The 23,926-nt window shown below is 37.4% G+C and overlaps 1 protein-coding gene and 1 non-coding gene across 2 annotated transcripts in view; one reads left to right on the forward strand and one right to left on the reverse strand.

The window, feature by feature from the left end:
* Positions 1–3,057: 3,057 nt before the first annotated feature.
* ALDH1A1 (aldehyde dehydrogenase 1 family member A1) overlaps positions 3,058–23,926 on the reverse strand; it is a 57,038-nt gene continuing 36,169 nt past the window's right edge. Inside the window, exons 8-13 of the mRNA XM_006168716.3 lie at positions 22,935–23,037; positions 19,785–19,969; positions 12,774–12,938; positions 10,163–10,320; positions 8,890–8,964; positions 3,058–3,657 (exon numbers count right to left, since the gene is read on the reverse strand). Coding sequence (XP_006168778.1) covers positions 3,585–3,657; positions 8,890–8,964; positions 10,163–10,320; positions 12,774–12,938; positions 19,785–19,969; positions 22,935–23,037 — 759 coding nt within the window. The 3' untranslated portion in view covers positions 3,058–3,584. The remainder of the gene's footprint in view (positions 3,658–8,889; positions 8,965–10,162; positions 10,321–12,773; positions 12,939–19,784; positions 19,970–22,934; positions 23,038–23,926) is intronic.
* On the forward strand, positions 21,280–21,386 carry LOC114006189 (U6 spliceosomal RNA). Its single transcript, XR_003547940.1, has one exon. It is a non-coding gene; the product is annotated as a U6 spliceosomal RNA (small nuclear RNA).

Raw genomic sequence — 23,926 nt, forward strand, 5'->3', positions numbered from 1 at the left:
TGACTCAGGATATTATTTCCAAACAGTCATGGTCCTAGTGTGCTACCACAGAGAGTTTCTGGATCCTCCTGGCAGTTAACAATTTTGGTATCCAGGGAATTTAGCTAGCATATGTAATTCTCCTTCTTATATGATCTTTTATCATAAAAATGAGAAGGCTCAAATGCATCTCCAAAGAACATAAAAATATCCCATGATAAATGAGCAAAAAAAAAATAAATAAACAAAAAAAACTCCAATGAGGAACTTGTGTTTAGTATGAAAATGTAACCTGGCTCTCAGAAATTCACCAGAACATAAGAATTTAGTTGATGGTACACGTATACAAGTGTAATTAAAAAAATCTAAGTGAAATTAGACATTCAAAAAATTGCAGGCATTGCCCAGAGCAAAGGTCTTTTGAGTCTATTCCTCCTTCCCAAATTATGTGAAGAAATGGATTAAATTCTCTATCTTCAGTTGACTGTCTTTTGAGTTAGTCACAGAAACTTAAGAAAAATATTTTTCTTTATTTCTCCTGAGCTATTTCAAAATAAAGCTACAAATATGTGTTTTTAAAAACAACAACAAAAGAAGCAAAAACAAAAGGGGGAAACAAAATAAAAAAGAACACTAGGCATTTGAAAATCTGTAACTGGTACTGCTTCTGCCCAAACAGTTCATCCCTACTTCTGTTGCTTAGCATGGTATTGCTGGAGATGAAAATACTTTCTACTCTGTGGACAGTGCGATCATAGCTATGACGTTTCTTACTGTATTTCCTACAGCACATAGGCTAATAAGATACCTTAGAACTCTTCAAGATTTTCAAAATTATTGCCTGGATAGCCTTAACACAAAGAGTGAAGTACAAATAATGTCTAAAGGCTCAGGATAAGCTAATGTAAAACAGATATTTTCTGTTTAATCCTGTAATGTCTTATTTATACAGTGAAGATTTAATTTTCAAATATTTAAACTTGCTTCTGGCTTGTGTCTTGTTTCCTGCACAGCCGTCTTTGTCATACATTAAAAAAAATGTTCAGGTGGGATGTCAGTATAATATTAACTTGTATGCCTATTAATTTATTTACACATGGTTTTAAACATATCATTAAAAAATGTAGGCACTTTCTGGTTTTAAGACAGTACAACCCTCCTCTGTAGATATTTTTCCTTCTCAAAATCCAAAGACCTTTCAGGTCTCCCTAAGACTTTGGTTCCTATGGCTTTAAAACCGGTAATTATGTCCCCAAAAGGTAGTTCAAACTCAAATCATAGAGGCCCACAAAAGTTTGAGAAACTCTTGAAATTGGAGGTAAAATGATTTCAGGTGTAAGGAGCTAATGAATTTTGTTCTTTCTTACACTATTACATGGGGCTGTGGCACTTCTCACAGTGCCTGAGGTTATTGAGGTGTCTGTTAAGTAAAATGATAAGTTCAATTATTTACATAAACTATCAATCTGAAAAAAAAGATTATCCTAGAGATTACTAGGCTTAAGTGTTGAGTTCCTGAATAAAGAATGCTTTAGAATATGTACAATAATATACAATAGTCACTTGATTTGATTTGGGAAGTTTCTAGGTTATTTCTTATATGGAAGCACAACAGAATAAAAGCATAAACAGAAACTCTTTGTTATGAAGGAGTATATATTTAAAGCCTGGTGCAGTTAGTTTTCTAAAACATGTTTTTTTTTCAGCTGTTCCCTTTTAAGGTATCTTTTTAGAGCACCAAGTGTTGCTTCATTGCATAGCAAAGCACCTTCAACATTATATATATGTATATTCAGTTAAATGAGGATGGGGGAAGGCAAAGTCTTTGCTGAAATAAATTTGGACCAAAAAAAAATAAAAAAAAAAAACACTTTATCAAAACAAAACTAGGGCAGCCAGGGATGTGGTGGTTAAGCCATCTGGTTGACTGCACAGTTCAAGTCCTAGACCTGGTGGTTCAACAAACATTCCTGGTGCATGTGTGTGCATATCCAAAATTCCAAAAAGAAGGAGAAATGAGGAGAAGGGATTGAGAAGTGGCTCTCCCTCATGAAGGAGGGATACCTCTCTTCCCCTCACCTCTCTGTAAGCACAAGTGTCCTCTGGCTAATTACAGAAACAAACAAAGACCAAAACTACACAGTTTTTAGGACTTTTCAAGACCTAGCATATGCTGTTAATAAGCACTCTCAAAGTCTAAAAGAGAATATATTGTGGAGAATTCTTTCCTTTTTATTTTTTTGTTGGAATATTTTCTGAGACATAGTGTGTCAAACCTTTTCCCTTTTATTTACTGCAAATTAGTGCATCGTTAAGGTTTGTATCCAGTTAAATTTGTTTCATGAGGCCATTTCCAATTCTCTCAGTCAGATTCTATCACTACCCTGTTGGTGTATTATTGTACTCTTAGGGGTTTTAGAATCTTCATTTCTCTTTTATGTCCCCTTCTCTTTGGGAAGTATAGAGATGGTGTCTTTGTTCACCACTAAATTAAAGTACCTTGAAATGATGGCCCGTTTGTTACTCATTTGTTTCATTCATTGATTGATTCATTTATTATTATGCCAGAGGGCATGTGTGAACAAGCCAGTGAGTGAGCGAGTGAAAGAAAGACAGAACCCTCTAACAGGACCTGGTCATGCCACAATCCTTTTTTCCTACAATACTTTCAATGCTCCATGCTATCAGGATTCTGGAATCCTGTGTGCCTGGAGGGTAAGCCACTAGGACTGGGACTCAACCCATGGACATCCACGTATGATCTGGCCTCCCCTGCATGGTGCTTTCCTGCTGCACTGGGTCACCTGTTTTCTACAACACCTAACATGGTGCTCAGAGCTTTGTAGGAACTTGTGAATGCTTGCTGATGGCTGGATGCCCTCTACCTAAAATGGGAGCTATAGATTTCAAAACTCCTCTGGAAAGTAAGATAGATTTCTTTACCCATTTGAGAATGAGTGAATTAAACTATTTCTGAATGCATCCTGATGTTCAGTTTAATACTGTTCTCAAGTGACAGGGTGTTACATCAATATAACCCAAATTTCTACTGAAAAAAAAATTCAACTTTAACAAAAATCATGCAGATTTGTTTTTATTAAACTTTATATTCAGGTTACAGCTAAGTATTTCAGGCATTGCATCATGTGACAATCAGACATGACATTCTAGGGAACATTTTAAGACACTCCAAGGACATCAGAACTACTGGGAGCAGAGCAGCTGACTCTGCAGTTAACATGTTAAGTATTTCAAGGAGTCATTAAGGGAAAGCAGCTAAATGGCAGCTGGTGCTCTTCTATGAAATGATTATCCTGGAAAAGAAGCCACAATGAGAAGCACATAGTTACAACAGAGCTAGAGAGATCTCATGCTCAAATCCACTCTTTTTATTTAGCATAGGACTTGGGCTCACATATCAGAAGACAAATTATTTCAGAATAAGCTACATGACAAGTTTTCTATGTGTAATATTAATACGAATATGATTAGCTTATGTTTTTTAAAAAAATCAAGAACAATTTCATATTTGAAACCCACTATCTCAGTGACTGTAGGAGATGCTTAGCTATCAAAGAGTCTTCTCTTCCACTCGTATTGTTTCTTTAGGAGTTCTTCTGAGAGATTTTCATCGTGACTGTCTTGACCTCTACGTATTCATGGAAACCATATTCTCCCCTAGTGAGAGAGGAAAAAGATACACACACCACCATTTAGCACAGCTATGCAAATGAGCTCTCATCCATGATTTGGTACAAGTGTGTTCTTGCTTATCTGAATGAAGACAATAGAAAATATTTTCTGAGTTCAAACTATTTCATATAGTAACTAGCCAAGTATAAGATATCTGGTCTTATCATCTAGTAGAGAAAATTAAAAAAAATTTTTTTCAATTTTTTAAATACCAGAGGGCAAGCGTGCTCACAGAAAGAGACATAGAACGAGAAAGAGAAAGAACCCCTCCCAACATAGTTCAGTCATGCACAATCTTGACACCTCCATCCCTTCATCCTGTCAGGAGCCTGGGCATGTCCACATATGTACCTGGCGGGCCTCACACCTGGCAGGCCTCATCCCTGCAGCCAGGTCTGCCACTCTATCACAGTTTTGACCATGTGAGGTGCAGTCTTCTTTTTTTTTTTGAGAGGTTTTTGCTATAGGGCGTGTGTGCTCGCCAGAAAGACAGAAAGAGACAGAGAGACAGAAAGCGAGAAATCACCCCCCAGGGGGGATGGCCACGCTGCAATCCCTTCTCCTCCATTCTTTTCTCGGGATCTTGGGCACGCATGTACACGTGCCCAGAGTAAGTTAAAGCCACCGGGTCCGGGACTCGAACCACAGTTGACTACATGGGAGTCTAGTGACATAGCCATTATGTCAACTGCTGGTCCCTTTCTTTTTCTTTTCTTTTCTTTCTTTTCTTTTCTTTTCTTTTCTTTTCTTTTTTTTTTTTTTTGAGATGCAGCCTTCTTAACTACTAGGTCATGGGGCCAGCCCAACATTTCTTTTGTTTTGTTTTCAATAATCAGTACTTTCAGTTGATTTTTGCAGAAATTGTTCTTTTTTTGACATTATTCTATTTGATTATAAAATTTCTAACTATTTAAAAGATAGTTCAACCCTCCAAGAATTTTATCATTTCTCATTTATATTTAAATAAATGAGACTGAGAGAAGAGAAGAAGCAGTAATAGATAATCATTCAAGAATAGAACAGTGATGTTGTAATCTGAAGTGCTGGTCATGTTTATCATGTGCGATTGGCAGAGATGATAGGTGATGAAGGGTCTGAAAATGACCATGCTTCTGTTTTCATTCTAAGATATCCTAATGTGGCTTAAAACAATATATTTTCCAGGAGTAGTTTTAATCCTATCTTTTAATTCTTAGCAAAACAAAAGCATGACCTTTATTATTATAAATTTCTTTTTTTTTTTTTTGAGAGGTTTTTGTTATAGGGCTCGTGCACTCACCAGACAGACAGAGAGAGACAGAGAGACAGAAAGCGAGAAATCACCCCCCAGGGGGGATGGTCATGCCGCAATCCCTTCTCCTCCATTCTCCTCTCGGGATCTTGGGCACACACACACACACGCGCCCGGCGTGAGTTCTAAGCCACCGGGTCTGGGACGCGAACCGCGGTCGACTACATGGGAGTCCAGCAACATAGCCATTATGCTAACTGCTGGTTCTTCTCCTGAGTCTTCTAAAATTGTTTATTCGTTTTGCTTTCCAGGGGGAAGAGAGTAGCCTGGGTTAATTTGGGTGTTTTCCCCTTTATACAAGCTCTCTTATCTCCTGCCATTTGTTTATATAACTCCTATTTGTTATTGTTTAAATAGAGACTGCGTGCATGCACAAGAGAAAAAGAGTGAGAGACAGAGACAGCATTTACTCTACCAGGTCTAGGAATGTTGTAATCCCCTTTCCCTAATCTTCCAGCTCCTCGGGATCCCAGGTGCCTTTGTTTTTCCAGCCAATTCAGTGTCCAGATCTTGGTTGCCACATGGCTTCCAGCACTTCAGGGAGCTAGCGTTATTGCTGCCTCACTGCATCTGGGCCTTCTTATGTAACTCTCAAGTCCAACTCAAGTAGTCAGGAATTAACCTAAGTCAATCAAAGTGGACCCTGGGATCTTGTTCTCAGGTTTATGAAGGCCTCCTACCAGTTCTGGAAACCAACTGCACTTAACTCTTTGTTGAAGAGATAACCACAAAGATTGGGCTCAGTTATTCTCTACATTGTTTTGATGAGGGAATCAAATTACATGTATATAAGCGTATTCTTAAAATGATAACACCCATGCACATGTAGGCTTATGGGGGAATAAGATATGGATCTTTTTCTCTTCCTCCTTGTGATGTAGACAGGTATGTAGAGGACATCTTTTTTTTTTTTTCTCCTGAGTAACCTAATCCCCTTACACTGATTATTTTCTTGGGCAATTAAGCTTCTGAAAATACCTTTTAAAAGCTTCAATGAGCATGTTCTTCTAAGTAATTAAAGGGTTTAGCTTCAGTTGTCTGAAACCCATTAAAAGATAATATTTAGTAAGTTATTTTATCTTGAAGAGCTAGATAAATTAACCCATGATTTTCACCAATAGGCTTTCCATTGTATTTTGGGTTACATAGGTACTTGAAATTCCCAGGCGAGTGTTAAATGTGATTATTGTGACACTCAGGCTGAAATTGTTCCTGCTTCTTAGGATTCCTGTGTGTACATTATATCTGTGATAAAATACAAACACCTTTGCTTGCCTTTCTCTTTATTTTTCTAAGCCTGTGCATTCCTAGTTCCGTACTTCTAAAATCTTCCATATGCTAATCACCTGGGACCGTATTAAAATATTGATTCTGATCCATTATGTCTAGAGTGAGGCCTGAGATTGCATTTTTAATTAGCTTGTAGGTGATACCTGTGCTTCTCATCCAGGGATCAAGCTGTAAGCAAAAAGGCACTAATAAGAAGTTACATGTCTTTTTTTCTCTGTACCCCAAACTAAAACTGGCACTAATTATCAAGCAAGAATTTTCCATCTGAGTTCTTGCAACAAGCCTAGCAGTTCACACTACTTCCTTGCTCCTCTTTTCTGAAAGAGACAGGAGAAAAGAAATACACATCTAGTGAGGTACTGAGAGTCAATTAAGTTTAAAATTACCTACTAAACAAAGTCTCAAGTGACCTATGTTAACTCAGTGAAAAATGAGTGCAGCTACACAAAGGGAGGGATTTCTGTCATTGACAGCATTTCAGTGCCCACACCACAATCAGAGGTGGCAAAGGTGCGATCTGGGTGCGTTGCATCACCGTCAAACATGCTGGGTCTGCAGACCACTCTCGGGGGCTCTTTCAGAACTCTGTTCCCAGCTGGTTCATTCTGCTTGTCTACTTTTGAGCACAAATTGTAACTTAAGCCTCGAAGGGTCATTTGAGGTTATCACTTCAGTAATTCTCTCAAAATATCTTGCAGCTAATGACTGGTTTATTAAGCTCGCCAAGTTCAGTTTCAGGTAAACTTTGACAGTAGCATTTGCAGTTAGATTTTTGAAATAAAATAAAAAAAATACAGCATAACGTTTTTCTTTATATTTTAAAGAAAGATATGATCAGGTCATCTGGTGACATGGTGGTTAAGGTGGCTGGATCCCACATGACTGATGACATGTACCTTATTCATAGCAAATACTTAATGCCTGCATATTGAAAAAGTAGACACGTCATTATTTTTAAGAGAGATTTTTTGCTATAGGGCATGTGTACGTGCCAGAGAGACAGAGACAGAGACAGAGAAAGTGAGAAATCACCACCACCACCCGCTCCCAGGGAGGATTGTCACGCCACAATCTTTTTTCTCCATTTTACTCCCGGGATCTTGGGCACACATGCACCCGAACCCAGCATGAGTTTTTTTTTTTTTTTTTTTTTTACTTAATTTTGCTATTATTATTTATATTTTTAAAAATTTTACCAGAGAGAGACAGACAGAAAAGGAAAGTGAGAAAGCAAGCCACCAAGTCCAGGACTTGAACCATGGTCTGCCATGTGGGAGTCTAGCACCTTAACCACCATGCCACGTGCAAGCCCCCAGCCTGAGTTTTAAATTGCCACTTCCAGGACTGAAACTGCTATCAACTGTGTGGGAATCCAGTGATGTAACCATTACGTCATCTGCTGGTCCCAATAGATAAACCATTTTATCATTCTTCTATTGCACTGGCTCCTCAGAGATATTTGTTTTATTGTAATTTTGTTGATTACTTAAAACAAATGACAAAGTACATACCTACTTAATGTTGTCATGATTATTAGACATTAAGAAGGACTCACTTTTACTGCTATTTACAGAATGGAAAGCTTTACTATATTTGATTCCATAAGGTTTATATTTGACTTGCCTTCTTTGTTCACATATTTTTAATAGTTATTCCTAAATGTTAGAAAATTTTTAAAATAAAATGGTTAAAATTTCTTCAACAAAATTAATCAGGACACTGCTACTTTCTGTGTATACATGTATGTGTACACATTAAAAACAAATCTATATATCCTTGATCCAAAAGCAACTGAAGGGTCATAATTGCATTTGTATATAAATAATCTTAATCTAGTCATTACTATGAAACATGTTTTCACAGTAAATTTAGATTTCAACTTTAGTACCAAAAATAATTTGTCCTGGTAATTTAAAATTTTATTTTTAATGGAATTATTTATTTAATTTTATTTACTATGACTATTATTTTTAAATTTTCTATGGGGCACATGCACTCACCAGAGAGAGACTGAGAGAGAGAAAGAGGGAGAGAGAGAAAGAGAGAAAAGAAGCCACAGATTTAGGACTCAAACTGTGGTCAGCTATGTGGGAGTCCAATGCCTTAACCACCACACCATCTGCTGGCCTCAATTCAAAATTTTGGTCTACATCAATAGTTTCATTAAAATAGTATGTTAGCAAATGAGAGTTATTCCTCTTACACTGAAGTCTTTTAAGATATGGCACTTAATTTACTTATGTATGAGCTATATTCAGAAGTGCTCATAACTTTGCTAATTGTAATGATCAATTTCTATTTTCTACCTTTTCTGGAATTGTTTCCCAAATGAATTAGATTAACATATATAGCAAGTGACTCTAAAAGTAAGTAATATTTCAGTTGCCAATGTGAACTGGTTAACATGGTCCCATTATGTACAAAAGGAGCCTAATCAATTCTGTTTTCCTCTGCCATCATCTCTCTGTGCTCACAGGATATAGTCAACATTAATAAGTTATTTGGTGATAAACATGAATATCTGGGAAAGAACAGAGACAGGTTTTATTTATAGTGGCAACTATGGATTAATTCCTGGGTAATCAAAACCATTTTTATCAAGATAAATATTTATCTTAATAGAAAGTTATTCTTACAATTCTCGTCCATTTCCAGACATCTTGAATCCACCAAAGGGGCACTGGGCAGTTACCACGCTATAGCAATTCACCCTGGAAGACAGAAAAAAAATACATTATATACAATACTTAGCCTGTGAAATAATTTCTAAGTTGTGAATTTTAGAAATTCAGAGTTTCAGAAAGCACTCCATTCATTTCAGTGTAGCATTCACGGCAATAGAAGAGCAGCAGTATAAAGAGTGCAGAGGTCTATAGACATATACTTCCTATGAACAGATAGGGTGGTGCTGTCATGTGTGGGCAGCCATACCAGTAGCACATCAAGCCCCTGGGAAGTGGTGGGTTGAACTGCAAAGAATTGACTAGCCAGGACACCATAGGATGAGGGACAAAGTATGCTAGAGACTGGAATTGCTGGATGGGTGTTTAGTTGTATTCACTACTGGTATTCTCTCAAGGACTATGTACCTAACAGACTACTGTCAATTTTCTTTTGCAATTGCAATCTAAAGTACAACAACCAGAGATATGAACTAGGTTAAAAAAATGAGACAGACATGTTCCTCAGAACTCAATATATTCTTCTAAATTAAGGACTTCAGACATCTCTAATAATCCCAGAGTAAGAAGGTGATATAAAAATTCATGTGCATCCACATGAGTACCAAATAAATATTGTCTTACTTAATGAAAGTTGACTAAAACAGAACTTTTCTTTTATCCCCCTTGTATATAGTGAAGTGCTTGATACTTAGAAATTACTTAGCAACACTTCTATTATACTAATAAAATATCAATAAAATATTTTGAGTAAGAAATTTCAGAAGGCTGCATACAGTTAAAGAAAATATGCTCTTGGGACCAGCAGATAGCATAAAAGCTATGTTGCTGGACTCTCATGTAGTCGACTGTGGTTTGAGTCCTGGACCTGGTGGCTTAAAACTCATGTCGGACATGTGTGTGTGTATGTCCCAGATCCCAAGAGGAGAGTGGAGAAGGGATTACATCATGGCCATCCCCCCTGGAGGGTGATTTCTCGCTTTCTGTCTGTCTCTGTCTCTCCGGTGAGTGCATAGGCCCTATAGCAAAAATCTCTAAAAAACAGAACAATATACTTCTAGAGTTTTTATAACATAGCAGGGCTTTAAATTAGGTAATTGATTAATTAACTTAGGGCAACAACTGCTTTTGTAACAGGCCTTGTATCCAAGTGTGGAAAGGCTGAAGGTGAACATTAATATGGGTAATATGAACACGAAAAGGGCTTCATTACTTAGGTCTCACTTACCAGACTGTCCCGGCCTGGAGAGCAGAGGAGACCGTTACAGCCTTGTCAATATCTTTGGTAAAGATCCCTGCTGACAAGCCATAGGAAGTATTATTTGCTCGTTTGATCACATCATCTAAAGATTTAAACTTCATAATTTGCTGCACTGGTCCAAATATCTGTAACATAAGAAATGAACTTGATAAACCCAAATAATAGGTTACAATTACATATTTTAAATGACATTATAGCTTTTTTTCCTTTGAATTATCTTGAGGAGCAGACTACGGTTTTGCTTAGCTCAAACCTACATGTCAGAACTGAAATATGGAGGAGTAGAAAATGGTAGCTGTAAACAAGTAATGGCCACACATTAAATTTAACCAGACTGTGATTAGCACAGCCCAAACCCAACTCATTCTGTATTTCAGTCTTAGGTAGGAGAAAAACAATTGGATTTTCACTTAAAATTTAAGCTTCTGTATTTCAATAAAACATTTATTAAGATTAAATAAATAGATTTTCTGAGTGTTATCAGAATCTTCTGGGAAATGTGAATGAAAAAAGGCAAAAATTAATTTACGCATTAGAGGGATGGAAGCTACCATTCAAAAGAGACTGAGTACAAATCCTAAAATTGGTAAATCTTGTTAATTATATTGTTACCTAGAGATCAGTTTATAGCACCCACTGCAATAAATGTGTCCATACTTTACATATTTTTAATTGAAGTCAGTATATGGCTTCAGGCTCCCACTTTAACGTAGCAAGTTAACTGTTCCATGTGTAATGGAGGGCCACGATAAATGTTTCTTTTTAAAATATTTTTCCCTAGTCCTTTCTACTTGGTATTTGTCAAAATATGCAATAACAATAGCACTAACTAGACATGTATTTGTTAATAATTGCAGAAATTATACTGTGGTTGAACACTGAATGGATGTGGTAAAACTAAGTATGTTTGATTATCCAGATGCTTCTGCTTTCCGCTTTGCATTTCCTGTGCATTTCCTCTGTTTGCAGGGCTGATGGTGCAGTTCTTTCCTGGTTTGATAATATTTTGCACGATAAAGAAAATAAACCTTTTAGATTTCTTATCATATCAGGGACATGAAATAAAAATATGTTCAATGAAAGAATTAAGATTCGGTGCCTATGAGTTGTCAATGCTGCTTCATCGTATTGTATTAGAGAACACCTTTGTAAACCAAAGCCAGTGCATCTATCTGTATTTTTAAAAGCCCTCAGTGTCCCTGAGGTAGATTCTTTACAATTCCTAAATGTAAACTAGCTTTTTGTAGTTATATGTCATATCTCTGGATAGTATTTTTCTTCATGTTAATTTGTGTTCACCAAACATTTAACACGTGCAACATATTATATAACTATGTGTAAATGTATTAGGGGTAAATATAAATATTAATTCCCTATATCACTCTTCACCCTTCATGTTCTCTTGGTCTTATATTTTCTAGCTCTTAGACTTCTTAATTTTGTATACTGTAATGAAATATTTGGTGAAAAAATATATATATTTATATATGTAAGGCACATATACCACCCATCCATATAAGCATATATGTATATATGAGACTTCAAAAAGTACAGGAAAAAATGGAATTAAAGTAATAGTTCATTTTGTTGCAAAAATTTTTTTGAAGCCCATGTATAGTGCTTTTCTAATATACATTCCCCATGAATTTTCTGAAGATCCCCTAGAGGATTACACATAATTTAATATTGTAGTAAATATTTTATGACTCTCTCTATATATATAGTACATATACACATGTATATATGTTCGTTTACACATTATATGTATATGCTCACCAAATATTTAACTACAGTGCACAAAATTAGCATGTCTAAGAGCTGAGAAATATAAGGCTAAGAGCACACGAAAGGTGGGAAACAATGTAAGTGATGAACGCTATTTTGAAATATGCAGATATGCTGATGACTCTGATATAGGAGGAGAACACACCGCAATTATGGGCCTGTAGGTCATAAGTACTTATTTATTTTGGGGTGAGAACACTTAAAATCAGCTCCAGCAATTTTCAAGTATATACATTGTTAGTAACTATTGTCACCATGTTTGGCTGAAACACAGGATGAGTAGCTCTCTTGAACTTACTCTTCCTCTCTAACTGGAAATCTGTACCTTTGTACTCAGTCCCACTCTGTGCCCACCCAACCCAAAGCTCCTAGTAACCACCATTCTACCCTCTGCTTTGATGAGTTTGACTGTTTTTAGATTCCATGTCTAAGTAAGGTCCTTATTTGTCTTTTTTTGCCTGACATATTTCACTTAACATGTCCTCCTCTTGGTTCGTCTATGTTGTTGCAAATGACAAGATTCTTTCTCGTTACTTTAAAGCTGTCAAGAAAACACCCATAAATTGTTAAGCATCTTGATTTGCGTTTGGTTGGAAGTTCTTGGCTGGTTTGATGGATTCCTTCCTACTTTTGATCTGGATCACACATAATTTAATCCTTAGTCAATAATAGAAATGAAGAGTAACATTTACTAAGAAAAATACTTAAAGAGCTGAGAATATTAAGACGCTCTGTATACACATACGTAGGCGAAACACGGCAATAAAGAACAGAACAGAATGAAGCCATTTACCTCCTCTTTGGCAATACGCATCTCATCCGTAACATTAGAGAACACGGTGGGCTGGATAAAGTAGCCTTTATTCCCCCATGGGCCCCCGCCACATTCCAGTTTGGCCCCTTCTTTCTTCCCACTTTCAATGAGGTCAAGTATTTTATCATGTTGTTCCTTGTCAATCTAAAAAGTATCATATGAAAAGGATTTAAAAAAAAAAACCTAGCAATTTGTGAAGATAAAACATCGCTAGATAGAGATGGCTTCAAAATGTTAGGATTGCTATTAAATCAAATACTGAACCATGAAAGCTAGTAGTCTCAGATTCATTTTTGAAATACATGTGTTTTCTTTTCATGACTTTTTTTTTTTTAAGTTTACTTATTTATTTCATGAGAGAGAGAAAAAGACAGACAGACAGATAGGCACGCTCAACAGGGTCTCACACCACAATCTTCCCACCAGCCATCCTATCTACCTAGGATTGCAGGCATGTGCCCCATGTTCAGCTCGTACAGGGCAACGTGGGAACCAAATCCTGTTGTTCTGTATGGCTTCAGCACTGCAGAGTGGTATGCTAAACCTGTCCTACCACACCTGGGCCCTCATGATTTTTAGGAAAGAAACCTTGAAGACAGATACTTATTTGTCAGACAGTTAGGCAAGAAAAGCGTATTGGCACTGCGAACACATAACCCTTTCACACAACTGCGAATTATTCACTCTGGAAGAAATGCCTATTAATAATATAATGCATTTGGGACCAGCAGATAGAATAATGATTACGTTGTTGGACTCCCATGTAGTCAACCATGGTTCAAGTCCTGGATCCAGTGGCCTTAAACTCACACTGGGCGTATGCATGTGAATGCCCAAAATCTTGAGAAGAGAATAGAGAAGGGATTGTGGTACAGACATCCTCCCAGGGGGTGATTCCTTGCCTTCTGTCTCTCTGTCTCTGTCTCTACAGAGAGCACACATGCCCTACAACAAAAAATGAATGAATAAAAAAATAAATAAATAAAATAATCTAGGAATCAGCAGATGGCATAATAGTTACGTTGGTGGACTCCCATGTAGTCAACTGTAGTTCGAGTCCTGGACCTGGTGGCTTAAAACTCACATCAAGTGCATGTGCATATATACCCAAGATCCTGAGAGGAGAGTGGAGGAAAAGGGATTGCAGCATGGCCATCTCCTCTGGGGGATGATTTCTCACTTTTTGTCTCTGTCTCTTGAGCGAGTGCAGAAAATCTCTCTACAAAACAAAAAATCTAATGCATGTATCTGGAAGCTGTAATCCTAAATGAAATAAAAGGGCTAAAAAGATAAAAAGAGAGCATTAGTGTTGTGTTTAAGTAGATTGGTAGTTGGGACTTCATAAAGATTTCTCTGTCTCTGCTTGAATCATCCCATCCCTGAAACATCCCATCTGGCCCGGTTTATGCTCTTGGGTGCTGTATTTTTACATTAGCTTGGGCATTTTCCCCACTTCCTGTCCTGTTGGGGAGGTCAGTAGGCATGGTTACAATTTTGGCCTCTTATTGTCAACACCCTGCTTTAAGTGGGACACATCTAAATTTATGACAAGTGTTACAGAACATATATTATTTTTAAACAATATTTTAATAAGGAAAAAAAATGAGTTCAGAGTTCTGCTTGGGAACACCAGGAGTATACCTCTCCCCTTACGCCAGAACTTTGGCTCAATTCCTATTTTGGGAGAATGAACTATTGTGTTACTCTTGAATTCCAAATTATGGTGAAGACTGCCTGTCTCAGGTGTGACGGATGAAGGATGAAAGGAAAAACAGAAGCTCTAAGAGCTAAGGTGAGGGTGAAGGTTCTTGCCAGTCTAACTTGTCTCTCCTCTCTACTTAAAACATGTTCTAGGGAAAAGAGATGTTGTAATGGTTACATCACTGGACTCTTATGTAGTCAACCATAGTTAGAGTCCCAGACCTGGTGGCTTAAAACTCACACTGGGCACATGTGCATGCATTCTCAAAATCCGAAGAGGAGCATGGAGGAGAAAGGGATTGTGGTATGGCCATTCCCCCAAAGGAGTGATTTTTTTGCTTTCTTTCTCTCTGTCTTTCCAATGAGTACACATACCTTACAGCAAAAATCTCTCTTAAAAAAAAAAAAAAAGCCTCTTGGAGCCAAAAGGTGGCATGGTGATTAAGATGCTGCTGGACTCTCACATGGTTTGAGTCCCAGACATGGCAGCTTGAAAATCATGCCAGGCACATGTGTGTGCAAGCCCAAAATCCCGAGAGGAGACTAAAGGAGAGGGGATTGCCCCTGGGGATGATTTCTCACTTTCTATCTCTTTGTCTCTCTCTGGAGAGCATACATGCCCTATGGCAACAATAAAATACATATAAAAAAGTGTTGATCTCCATCCATATTTTTTTATTTAACTGCAAATCTTCCCCATAGTCCCAGAAACAGAGAAAGCTCCATAAGTTATTTATACCTGGATTTAACCCAGCTCACATATTTAGATAGATTAAATACTATTTGAAGCCAGAAACTGTAAAATTTGGCACACTATTTGGTACACGGTTACTCAGTGCATTTTAGTGCACAATAATTAATAGGTTATTCCAAAAAGAAAATCCTTCTTAATTTCCAGCAGATAGAGGACATTGTAGCGTTGGTTAAGAAGAAGAGCTATTTACATTCCCCCATGCTATTTAATACAATCAGACTCAGAAGTGGTGGTAGATAGCTATGCCTTGTTAATGTGCTCTTGTTTTCAGTCAAGGACCCATGTACCTCCATGTGAAGCTTCTTTGGCCTATTAATCAACATGGGAATCTGACAGTACTCTCAAAATCATGATTTGTTGGTTTTATTTCAAGATGTTTCAAAGCCATAATGTTTCCTTGCTGTGACCAGAGCAGATATCTGGTGACAATTCAGTCCCCGCTGATGCTTTAGAGAAAGTGGTTGGAAGAATTTGTTTGTTGGAAAACTAAGATGGAAAAAAAAAAAGCTAAAACTTTTAGAATTTGGTTGTTGGAAAATTAGATGAAAAGAAAAAAATAGCTAAAAGCTGAAACTTTTAGAACCACAGGACTCCGTCTCTCAGAATCATGCTGCTGACCATGCGATCCTACAGCCAACAGCTCTGGCAACACCCAGCAGGACTCAGTCTAGTCCTACTGAATCCTCAAGAAAATTTCAGCTCTATCAGGGACACTTTCAGTTTGGCCTGACTGATTTTGATTGATCTTAAACAAACTTTCTTGGGGTTTTGGATTGGGCCGGCCTTGTAGCGCAGTGGGTTAAGCCCTGTGCATACGGAGCCACCTCCCACATGGCTAACTACAGTGTGAATTCTAGTCCTGGTAGTTGGAATAGCACACTGGGAGTGTGTGTGTGTGTGTGTGTGTGTGTGTGTGTGTGTGTCTCCCCAAATATTCATGGGATACACAAATGGAGGAAGAAAGCATTGCAGTGTAGCCACGTCCCATCAGGGATGTTTTCTCTCTCTCTCTCTGTCTCTCTCTCTCTCTCTCTCTGGTGAGTGCTTGCACCCTCTAGAGTTAAAAAGAGAAAAAGTTCCAGTTTGACCATATACAGGCTTGGCCTTCTTTTTGGACCTCAGGCTCTGCTCAGTGATGCTAGGATGCAGCAGGAGCTCTCTAGTACACGCTGGGCCATTAATTCATGGGTTACCCATGGAGAGCACTAGGTCATGCTATTTTTGTAACAGGTTCAAAGTACATGTTTTAATGTGGATGAATGTGCAAATTCTTTGATTCCATAGGCTTGGTGGGTTCAAATAGAAGACAAATTGAGAAAAGACACGACACTTTCACAAAGTATTTAGAAGCCATAGATGCACAAAAGTGAGGAGAGTAGGTATACATAGAAAGTCATTGTTACTTTAGATATAAGCAGATGCATGTAATTTCAATTTCTTGAATAGACATTTGAGTTCATAGACTGAACCAAGCACTATGACAAATGCATCATACGGATGATCTCAATTGACTGCAAAATAATGCCTCAAGGTGGATATTACTATCTCCATTTTACAAAAGAGGAAATAGTCTCAGAAAAGACAGATTTTAAATCCAGCCTATAGATCAAAAGTCTGTCTCTTATACTACAAAAAAATTTACACTGCTTATATTAAAATATTGTGTGTAGATATTATCACTTTTTTCAAATGAAAATACTGATTTTCCTAGGATTTATAGAAATGAACATTTTTGTCTATAAAGTCAAATGGAATAATCACTTTACTAATGAAGAAAAATAAATATATGAATATAGATTAAAATTACAAGTAGCCATCTATATAGCAATTGCTTTAATTCCCAAATACTTTAAGTTTGTAACCTTTAAAATCAAAGAAAACCAAACTTTCTTTGCTTTTCGTCCTCAGATAGCTTTGGCAGTTATTCTCTCTACAACTGTTCCATTGTTATATTTTATAAGAAATATTCTATAACTATAATTTAAAAGCCTCAGTCACTCAATCGTAAGTGGATAAGAAAATAAGCTAAAAACTCAGTGAATGAATGTCTCATTTCTATAAGCTCTTTCTTACAACAGCAGATAATATTTTTAAGGTAAAGAAGAGGAGGTGGCTTTTCAGATTTTGTTTCTCAAAGTTCCAACATATTTACTAACCCTACTTAGATAATGAAACCTGTGATAAAAATCTATTCATTTACAGAGATTAAAGTATTATATTTATCAGTGGGATCACTGAATTATATACTTTAGAATCTTGTGAATTTACTTTAGAATCTTAAGAGATTTAAAACATCAATTTTATCTCCCTTTTCTGGTAAATAATGACATATTGCAGCTCAGTTTTTGAGTCTCTGGTTGAATCGTGCAGATGCCCTACTGGGGGAAAGTGTTGCCTTACCAATGTTTAATGTTAAGTATCTTGGATGGTCTCTTTTCTCCTCTCTTCTCCTATCTAGCTATGGTCTGTCTTTCAGTCTGTCTGGAAAAATGTCTTACTTTTGGATAGACAGAAAATAGATGAATAGCTAGATACCTAGAGAAATAGGTAATTACAACAGAAACTTAGAATTACGTTCTATTGTAGAATGGAGACCAAGCCAAAATTGAGTTGAACATGTTTTTGTTATCTATTTGAAAAAGTAATAAATACGATAATAATTGGCAACTTCTGTGTATTCATTAAACTCAAAGACAAACACAAAATACAATAGATTAAGAATAAACAAATAACTGGGCCAGCTGTGGCATGTTGGTTAAAGTGATTGGAGTCTACATGGCTGCCGATGTGGTTTGAATCCCAGGCTCAGTGGCTTGAAAGCCACACCAGATGCATGTGTTATGTGTGCCTGAAATCCTGAAAGGAGGGATAAATGAAGGAGAAGGGCTCACAGCGTGACATTCCCCAAGGCGGGGAGTGGGGTGTGATTGGGTGGGGAGGGCGCTTTCTCACTCTCCCCTCTGTCACTCTACAATATGCAGATGCAACTTCTAGCAACAAAACCCCAAATGAAAAAAAAATGCATAATCACATAACTTTCCAGTTATTTGGGGGTCATTTAGATTTCAATACCTGTATTTAGTTTGCTATTTGGGTACCGTAAAAGGAGCAGGAAAATCTGATATTCTTCTATCATACCTAGATCACAAAGTCTCTACGGTCAAGGAGAATGTTCTTTCTCGGTTGTTAATGTAGCTGGTAATTTTTTAAAAAAATTTATTTATTTATTTATTTTAATTTGACCAGAGATGGACAGAAAGAGAGAGAGAGGGAAAGTGAGAAAGCAAACCTCTGAGTCCAGGACTCAAACCACGGTCGGCCATGTGGGATTCCAGTGCCTCACCCACCACGCCACCTGCTGGCCCCATAGCTGGTATTTTTATTTTATGGTTTTTGTTTTTGACTTTTGCATTACCAGGTACCTATATCAAGTTTTAGCTGATAGCAGTGTTTACTCAATTTTGATTAACTGAATTTATTTTTGGCTTAGTGAATGAACAAAGAATAGAGTTTGATTTCCTATCAACAATACAGAATCATGTGTAATATTTAGTGTGAAAGAACAAAGCCTATAAACTTAATGTCTAGACCCAAGAGCATGATTTCTCAGCAGTGGCTTTATTGGCATTTTGGGTTACATAATTCTTTGTTGTGGAGCTTTCCTGTGCAGTGTAAGATGATTAGCAGCCATCTCTGACCTCTGTTCACAGCAGCCATCTCTGACCTCTACTCACTAGATGCCAGGAGAACCACATAAATTCTGAAGTGGCAACAACTTAAAAATCGCTCCAGACATTGCCAGATATCCCTGGGACAAAGGAGCCCTCGTACTGCCAGAATCACTACTCTAGAGCAAAACCCCAAAAGGTAGAGGAAATTTGGGCCCAAGGTTTAGCAACTTGAATACGAGTCAATGAACAGAGAACTCTGCAAAGAAGAGGGATATGTCCTTTGGATGAGAAAGAGAGAGAGAGCGCGACTCTTATTGAGAATGATTCCAAGTAAGAGAAAATGGGGAACCCTAGGGGAAAAACTGGACTTTTAAAACCAAAAATGAGAAGTTCGCCACAAACCGAGATATTTAGGACATCTGTGCTACAATTAGGGAGTCAGAGTAACTGCAGAGGAATTAGGGGTGTGTGAGCTGTCTATGTCTCTAGGTAGAAGTTGAAATGAAGGACTGGTTCTGAGAAAGAAATGATAGGAAAATATAAGAACTTCCAAGTGGACGAGAAATGTATACAGTCATCATAAGTGTGTATACAGGCTGAGCAAAACAAGCAATCTGTTGCATTTGTTAACTTCCTTGACATCCTTAATGCTCAGGATGACAAACTATTTTAGGCATGAAATCTGGGTAATACAAACACAGGATGATTTATTTACCATTAGGACTTAGATTTTCTTTTTCTTACTACCAAATGGGTTCAATATTGTTAACTGGAAAGATGCAGACATTGGAATCAATGAAAATTAATCCCACAGAGGATGTTTTATCCTTATTGCTACAAATGCTAATCCTATTTTATACTCACCTGAGGGCCTTGATTTACTCCTGGAGTCAGAGGATTTCCAAGAACATACTTCTTAGCCCGCTCAACGCTCCTTCGAACAAACTCATCGTAGATGGACTCTTCCACAAAAAGCCTCGATGCAGCTATACAACACTGGCCCTGGTGGTAGAATAACCCATGGTGCGCAAATTCCACAGCATTGTCCACTGCAAAGAAGTTCACATTAAGAAAGAGTTCTCTCCTAAAGAGCATACACTTGTATATGCATTCCTCAAAGGCAATATTGTGATACAGAAAAATTGTGAGCTGTATAATCAGGTACAGGCTCAATGTATTCCATTTCTTAACACCCAGGTATCAAATTAGTCTTTTTGATCCTTTATTCACTAAGAAAATAATAGCAACAAGCAATAGACCTGAAAAAAGATGATGGTTGTTTTTATAACTTTAGTATATCCTAAGAATTTGCATTTAATCATAAGATTAAATCTCATTGCAAATGAGTTTTATAAATAACTTCATTTATAATGAAATAACTATGAATATTTTTGTTGGGCCTCAGGTTTTAATCAGATAACAAAGAAAATCTGAAATGTCCAGTGTGTTAAGTAATTTTAAAGCACTCTTAAATACCCTTAGCCACAGGAAAAGTGATCTTTCTGAAAAAACAATAATAAAAACAAAAACAAAAACAAAAAAAACAAAGCAAGATAATCAACCACCAACAAAACACTAATATTCAGAGTCACTTGTTCTAGGAAACATATTTTAAAAATTTATTTTAAGTGTGACATATTATTTCACATATGCCCATAAAATCTTCTATTCCATTTATTTTAGATTGCAGAATATGCCTTATATAAAAAAAAATGGTGCTTCATTAGTAGATCCTATATAACAAGAATTGTTTTCTTTTCACTTTAATTTTCTAAATATTGAAGATTTAATTGAACTTTACAGCAACTGGGTGTTGTTTTATTTATTTTATGAACAAATGAAAGCTTTTTGTTTCAGTGAAAGCTATTTACAGACTTGGTGAAGTTAGACATCTTGTTAGATTCATAGAGTGTTGTAAGGTTATATTTTCTAAAAAAATTATTTAAGATCATAATAGCAGGGATCAGCAGATGGTGTGATGGTTATGTTGCTGGACTCACACGTAGTCAACGTGGTTCAAGTGCTGGACCCAGTGGCTTAAATTCATGCCAGGCGTGTGTACGTATGTGCCCAAAATCCCAAGAGGAGTGTGGAGGAGAAGGGGTTGTGGCGTGGTCATCCCCCCTGGGGGGTGATTTCTCACTTTCTGTCTCTCTGTCTCTCTCTGTCTCTGGTGAGCGCACACGCCCAATAGCAAAAATCTCTCAGAAAAAGATTACAACAGCAACAGAAGCAAGTTCCATGAACCATTTGTGTATAGCTCATAGTGATAATATAGCTGTTGAATAGACAAATGCTTGACCTTCTATGTGGGCACTTTAATAAGGCTACGGAAAGCTGAAATTAAAGTACAAGTTCAGTGCTTGCTTTGGCAGCATATATACTAAAATTGGACTGATATAGAGAAGATTAACATGGCCCCTGTGCAAGGATGACATGCAAATTCATGAAGCATTCAATATTTTTAATTTAAATTTTAAAAAAAAGAAAAAAAAGTACAAGTTCATTTTGATGCAAAAAAATAAACTACATGCATAGTTTTTTTTTTTTTTTTGGAGAAATTTTCATTGTAGGGCGCGTGCGCTCGCCAGACAGACAGAGAGAGACATAGAGACAGAAAGCGAGAAATCACCCCCCAGGGGGGATGGTCACGCCGCAATCCCTTCTCCTCCATTCTCCTCTCGGGATCTTGGACACGCACGCACACGCACCCGGCGTGAGTTTTAAGCCACTGGGTCCGGGACACGAACCGCGGTCGACTACGTGGGAGTCCAGCAACATAGCCATTACGCTAACTGCTGGTTCCCTACATGCATAGTTTTTTGCACTATGCATTTTTCTATAATTTCTTGAAGACTCCTTATTTGGAAATTTTGCCAGAAGGTACATGCCACTCAAGAGAGAGAAAAAGAGTCAGAGAAAGGGAAAATGAGAAAACACTCTGAGGAGAAATTTTCACACTGCAATCCCTTCTCCATTTTCCCTCCTTTTGGAATTTTGGGCACATATATACATGAACCAGCATAGCTCAAGTTGCTGGAAGGACTTAAACCAAATGTTCGGCCATGTGAGACCCAGCTGCCTTAACCACCATGGTACAGGTTGCCCCTAAAGATTTCTCTTATTTCTGCTAATTAACTCATATTTAGTAAGTAACTTTGAAATTCTACTTGGTAATAAAGTCAGAATGAACTTGGAATTTTGTTTAGTGGCATGACATCATAACTGTAGATTTAATATATTTAAACTCAACTATATTTGCTAGAAAAAAAGAGAAATTATTTAAATAGTGTAATTTTTCTCCTGGCTATTTCATTTCATGAATGATCCAGAACATGGCAAATGTGAAATTGCTATCTCTCTTCTTGGTCTCAAAATGTCTGGTGGAGGGGTTGGGTTATTACATTATGCTTAAGTGGTGCTGTAATTGAAGATATAGAATTAAAAATATATAAATCCTGGGATCAGTAGTTAGCGTAATGGCTATGTTGTTGAACTCCCATGCAGCTGACTGCAGTTTGAGTCCCGGACCCAATGGCTTAAACTCACACCGGGTGCATGTGCATGCGTGCCCAAGGTCCCGAAAGGAAAATGGAGGAGAAGGGACTGTGATGTGGCCATCCCCCCGGGGGGTGATTTCTCACTTTCTCTCTCTCTATCTCTCTCTGTCTTTCTGGTGAGCACACACACCCTACAGTGAAAATCTCTCCAAAATAAGAAAATAAAAAATATAAATCCTGGTCCCAAGATTCAAAACATTCATTTAATTTATGGTTCATATGAGGAATAGCAGTTCATTGTAAACCAGAAAAAAAAAATGTTTCTGTGTTACATTTATCTATGTGTTATAGCTTTGGGGCAATTCAATAGTTTTCAAGAGTAATTCTGGACTGTGAATTCTTTATATGTTGACATTAGAAGCAAACCCTTCTGTAAAATTCAAGTTCACCAGATGGCATTCCCAGACACCCCAAAGAAGGAAGGGTGGAAGTTAACCAGGTGGCCTATACTCACAGTCAGCATCAGCGAACACAATGCAAGGGCTCTTCCCCCCGAGCTCTAGGGTCACCCTTTTTAGATTGCTTTTCCCAGCAGCTTCTTTGATCATTTTGCCAACCTGAAATGGAGCGTTACGAAGGACAGGGTTTAATCTGTTCTCATGAAGACAAGTTAATTTAGCATTTTAAATTTATATGATGTTTGTGTCACAGTTACATTTCTTTTGGGAGAAACACAAAATGGCATTTTTTGCTTCCTGTCTTTGTCTTTCTCTATCTCTCTGGTGAGCACACGTACCCTATAGCAAAAACAACTGGCACCATCAGATATAAAAGACATAAGATGAATCAGAAAAGTGCTCACGGGCCAAAGAATAGAGATATAGAACATGAGGGCTGAGTTGTGGCTAGGCAGGAGGTTTTCATTTTAATCAGAACTTCTCTTTATGAGTTGATGAGACATATCATGCTCCAGTCACAATGTATCTGTTGGACTTTGCATCCCACAAGTAACAACCAGAAAACTGTGTCCAGCCAAGGTGGTATATTCACCTCCTGAATCTCAGCTCCCTTCTTACTTTCTGCCCACATCAACCTGCACTTCCTTCAAGTTCTACCTTTTGTGGGCATCTAGCTCATATATCAGTCCCTTGATCCATCTTTCTTAGATTTTCCTGCTCATCCACATGTGAGCCTTTCTTCTCTTATGCTATAGAACCTCATGAAGACTCTTCCAAAGCCCGCCTTGGATTGTCTTTTTCTTACATGTATTAATTTCCCACATTGTCACTTTCTTGCTAGCAGTGACAATGTCCTATTGCAGTGTATCTCTCCTCGGTAATATCTATCATATGATTCATTTAACTGCTGAGTGACTGAGAGACACCCTTTCCCTTTTTACTCCACCCATCCCAAACACATCCTCCTTTAAACAGTGAAGTTGGAAGAAAGAATTGGATGCATGCCCGTGCTGTTACTTTAGTTGGATGGAATCCAACTGTTCTGGTT

This window comes from Tupaia chinensis, unplaced genomic scaffold, assembly GCF_000334495.1.
Source record: "Tupaia chinensis unplaced genomic scaffold, TupChi_1.0 Scaffold146052_1, whole genome shotgun sequence".
Classification (NCBI taxonomy): Eukaryota; Metazoa; Chordata; class Mammalia; order Scandentia; family Tupaiidae; genus Tupaia; species Tupaia belangeri.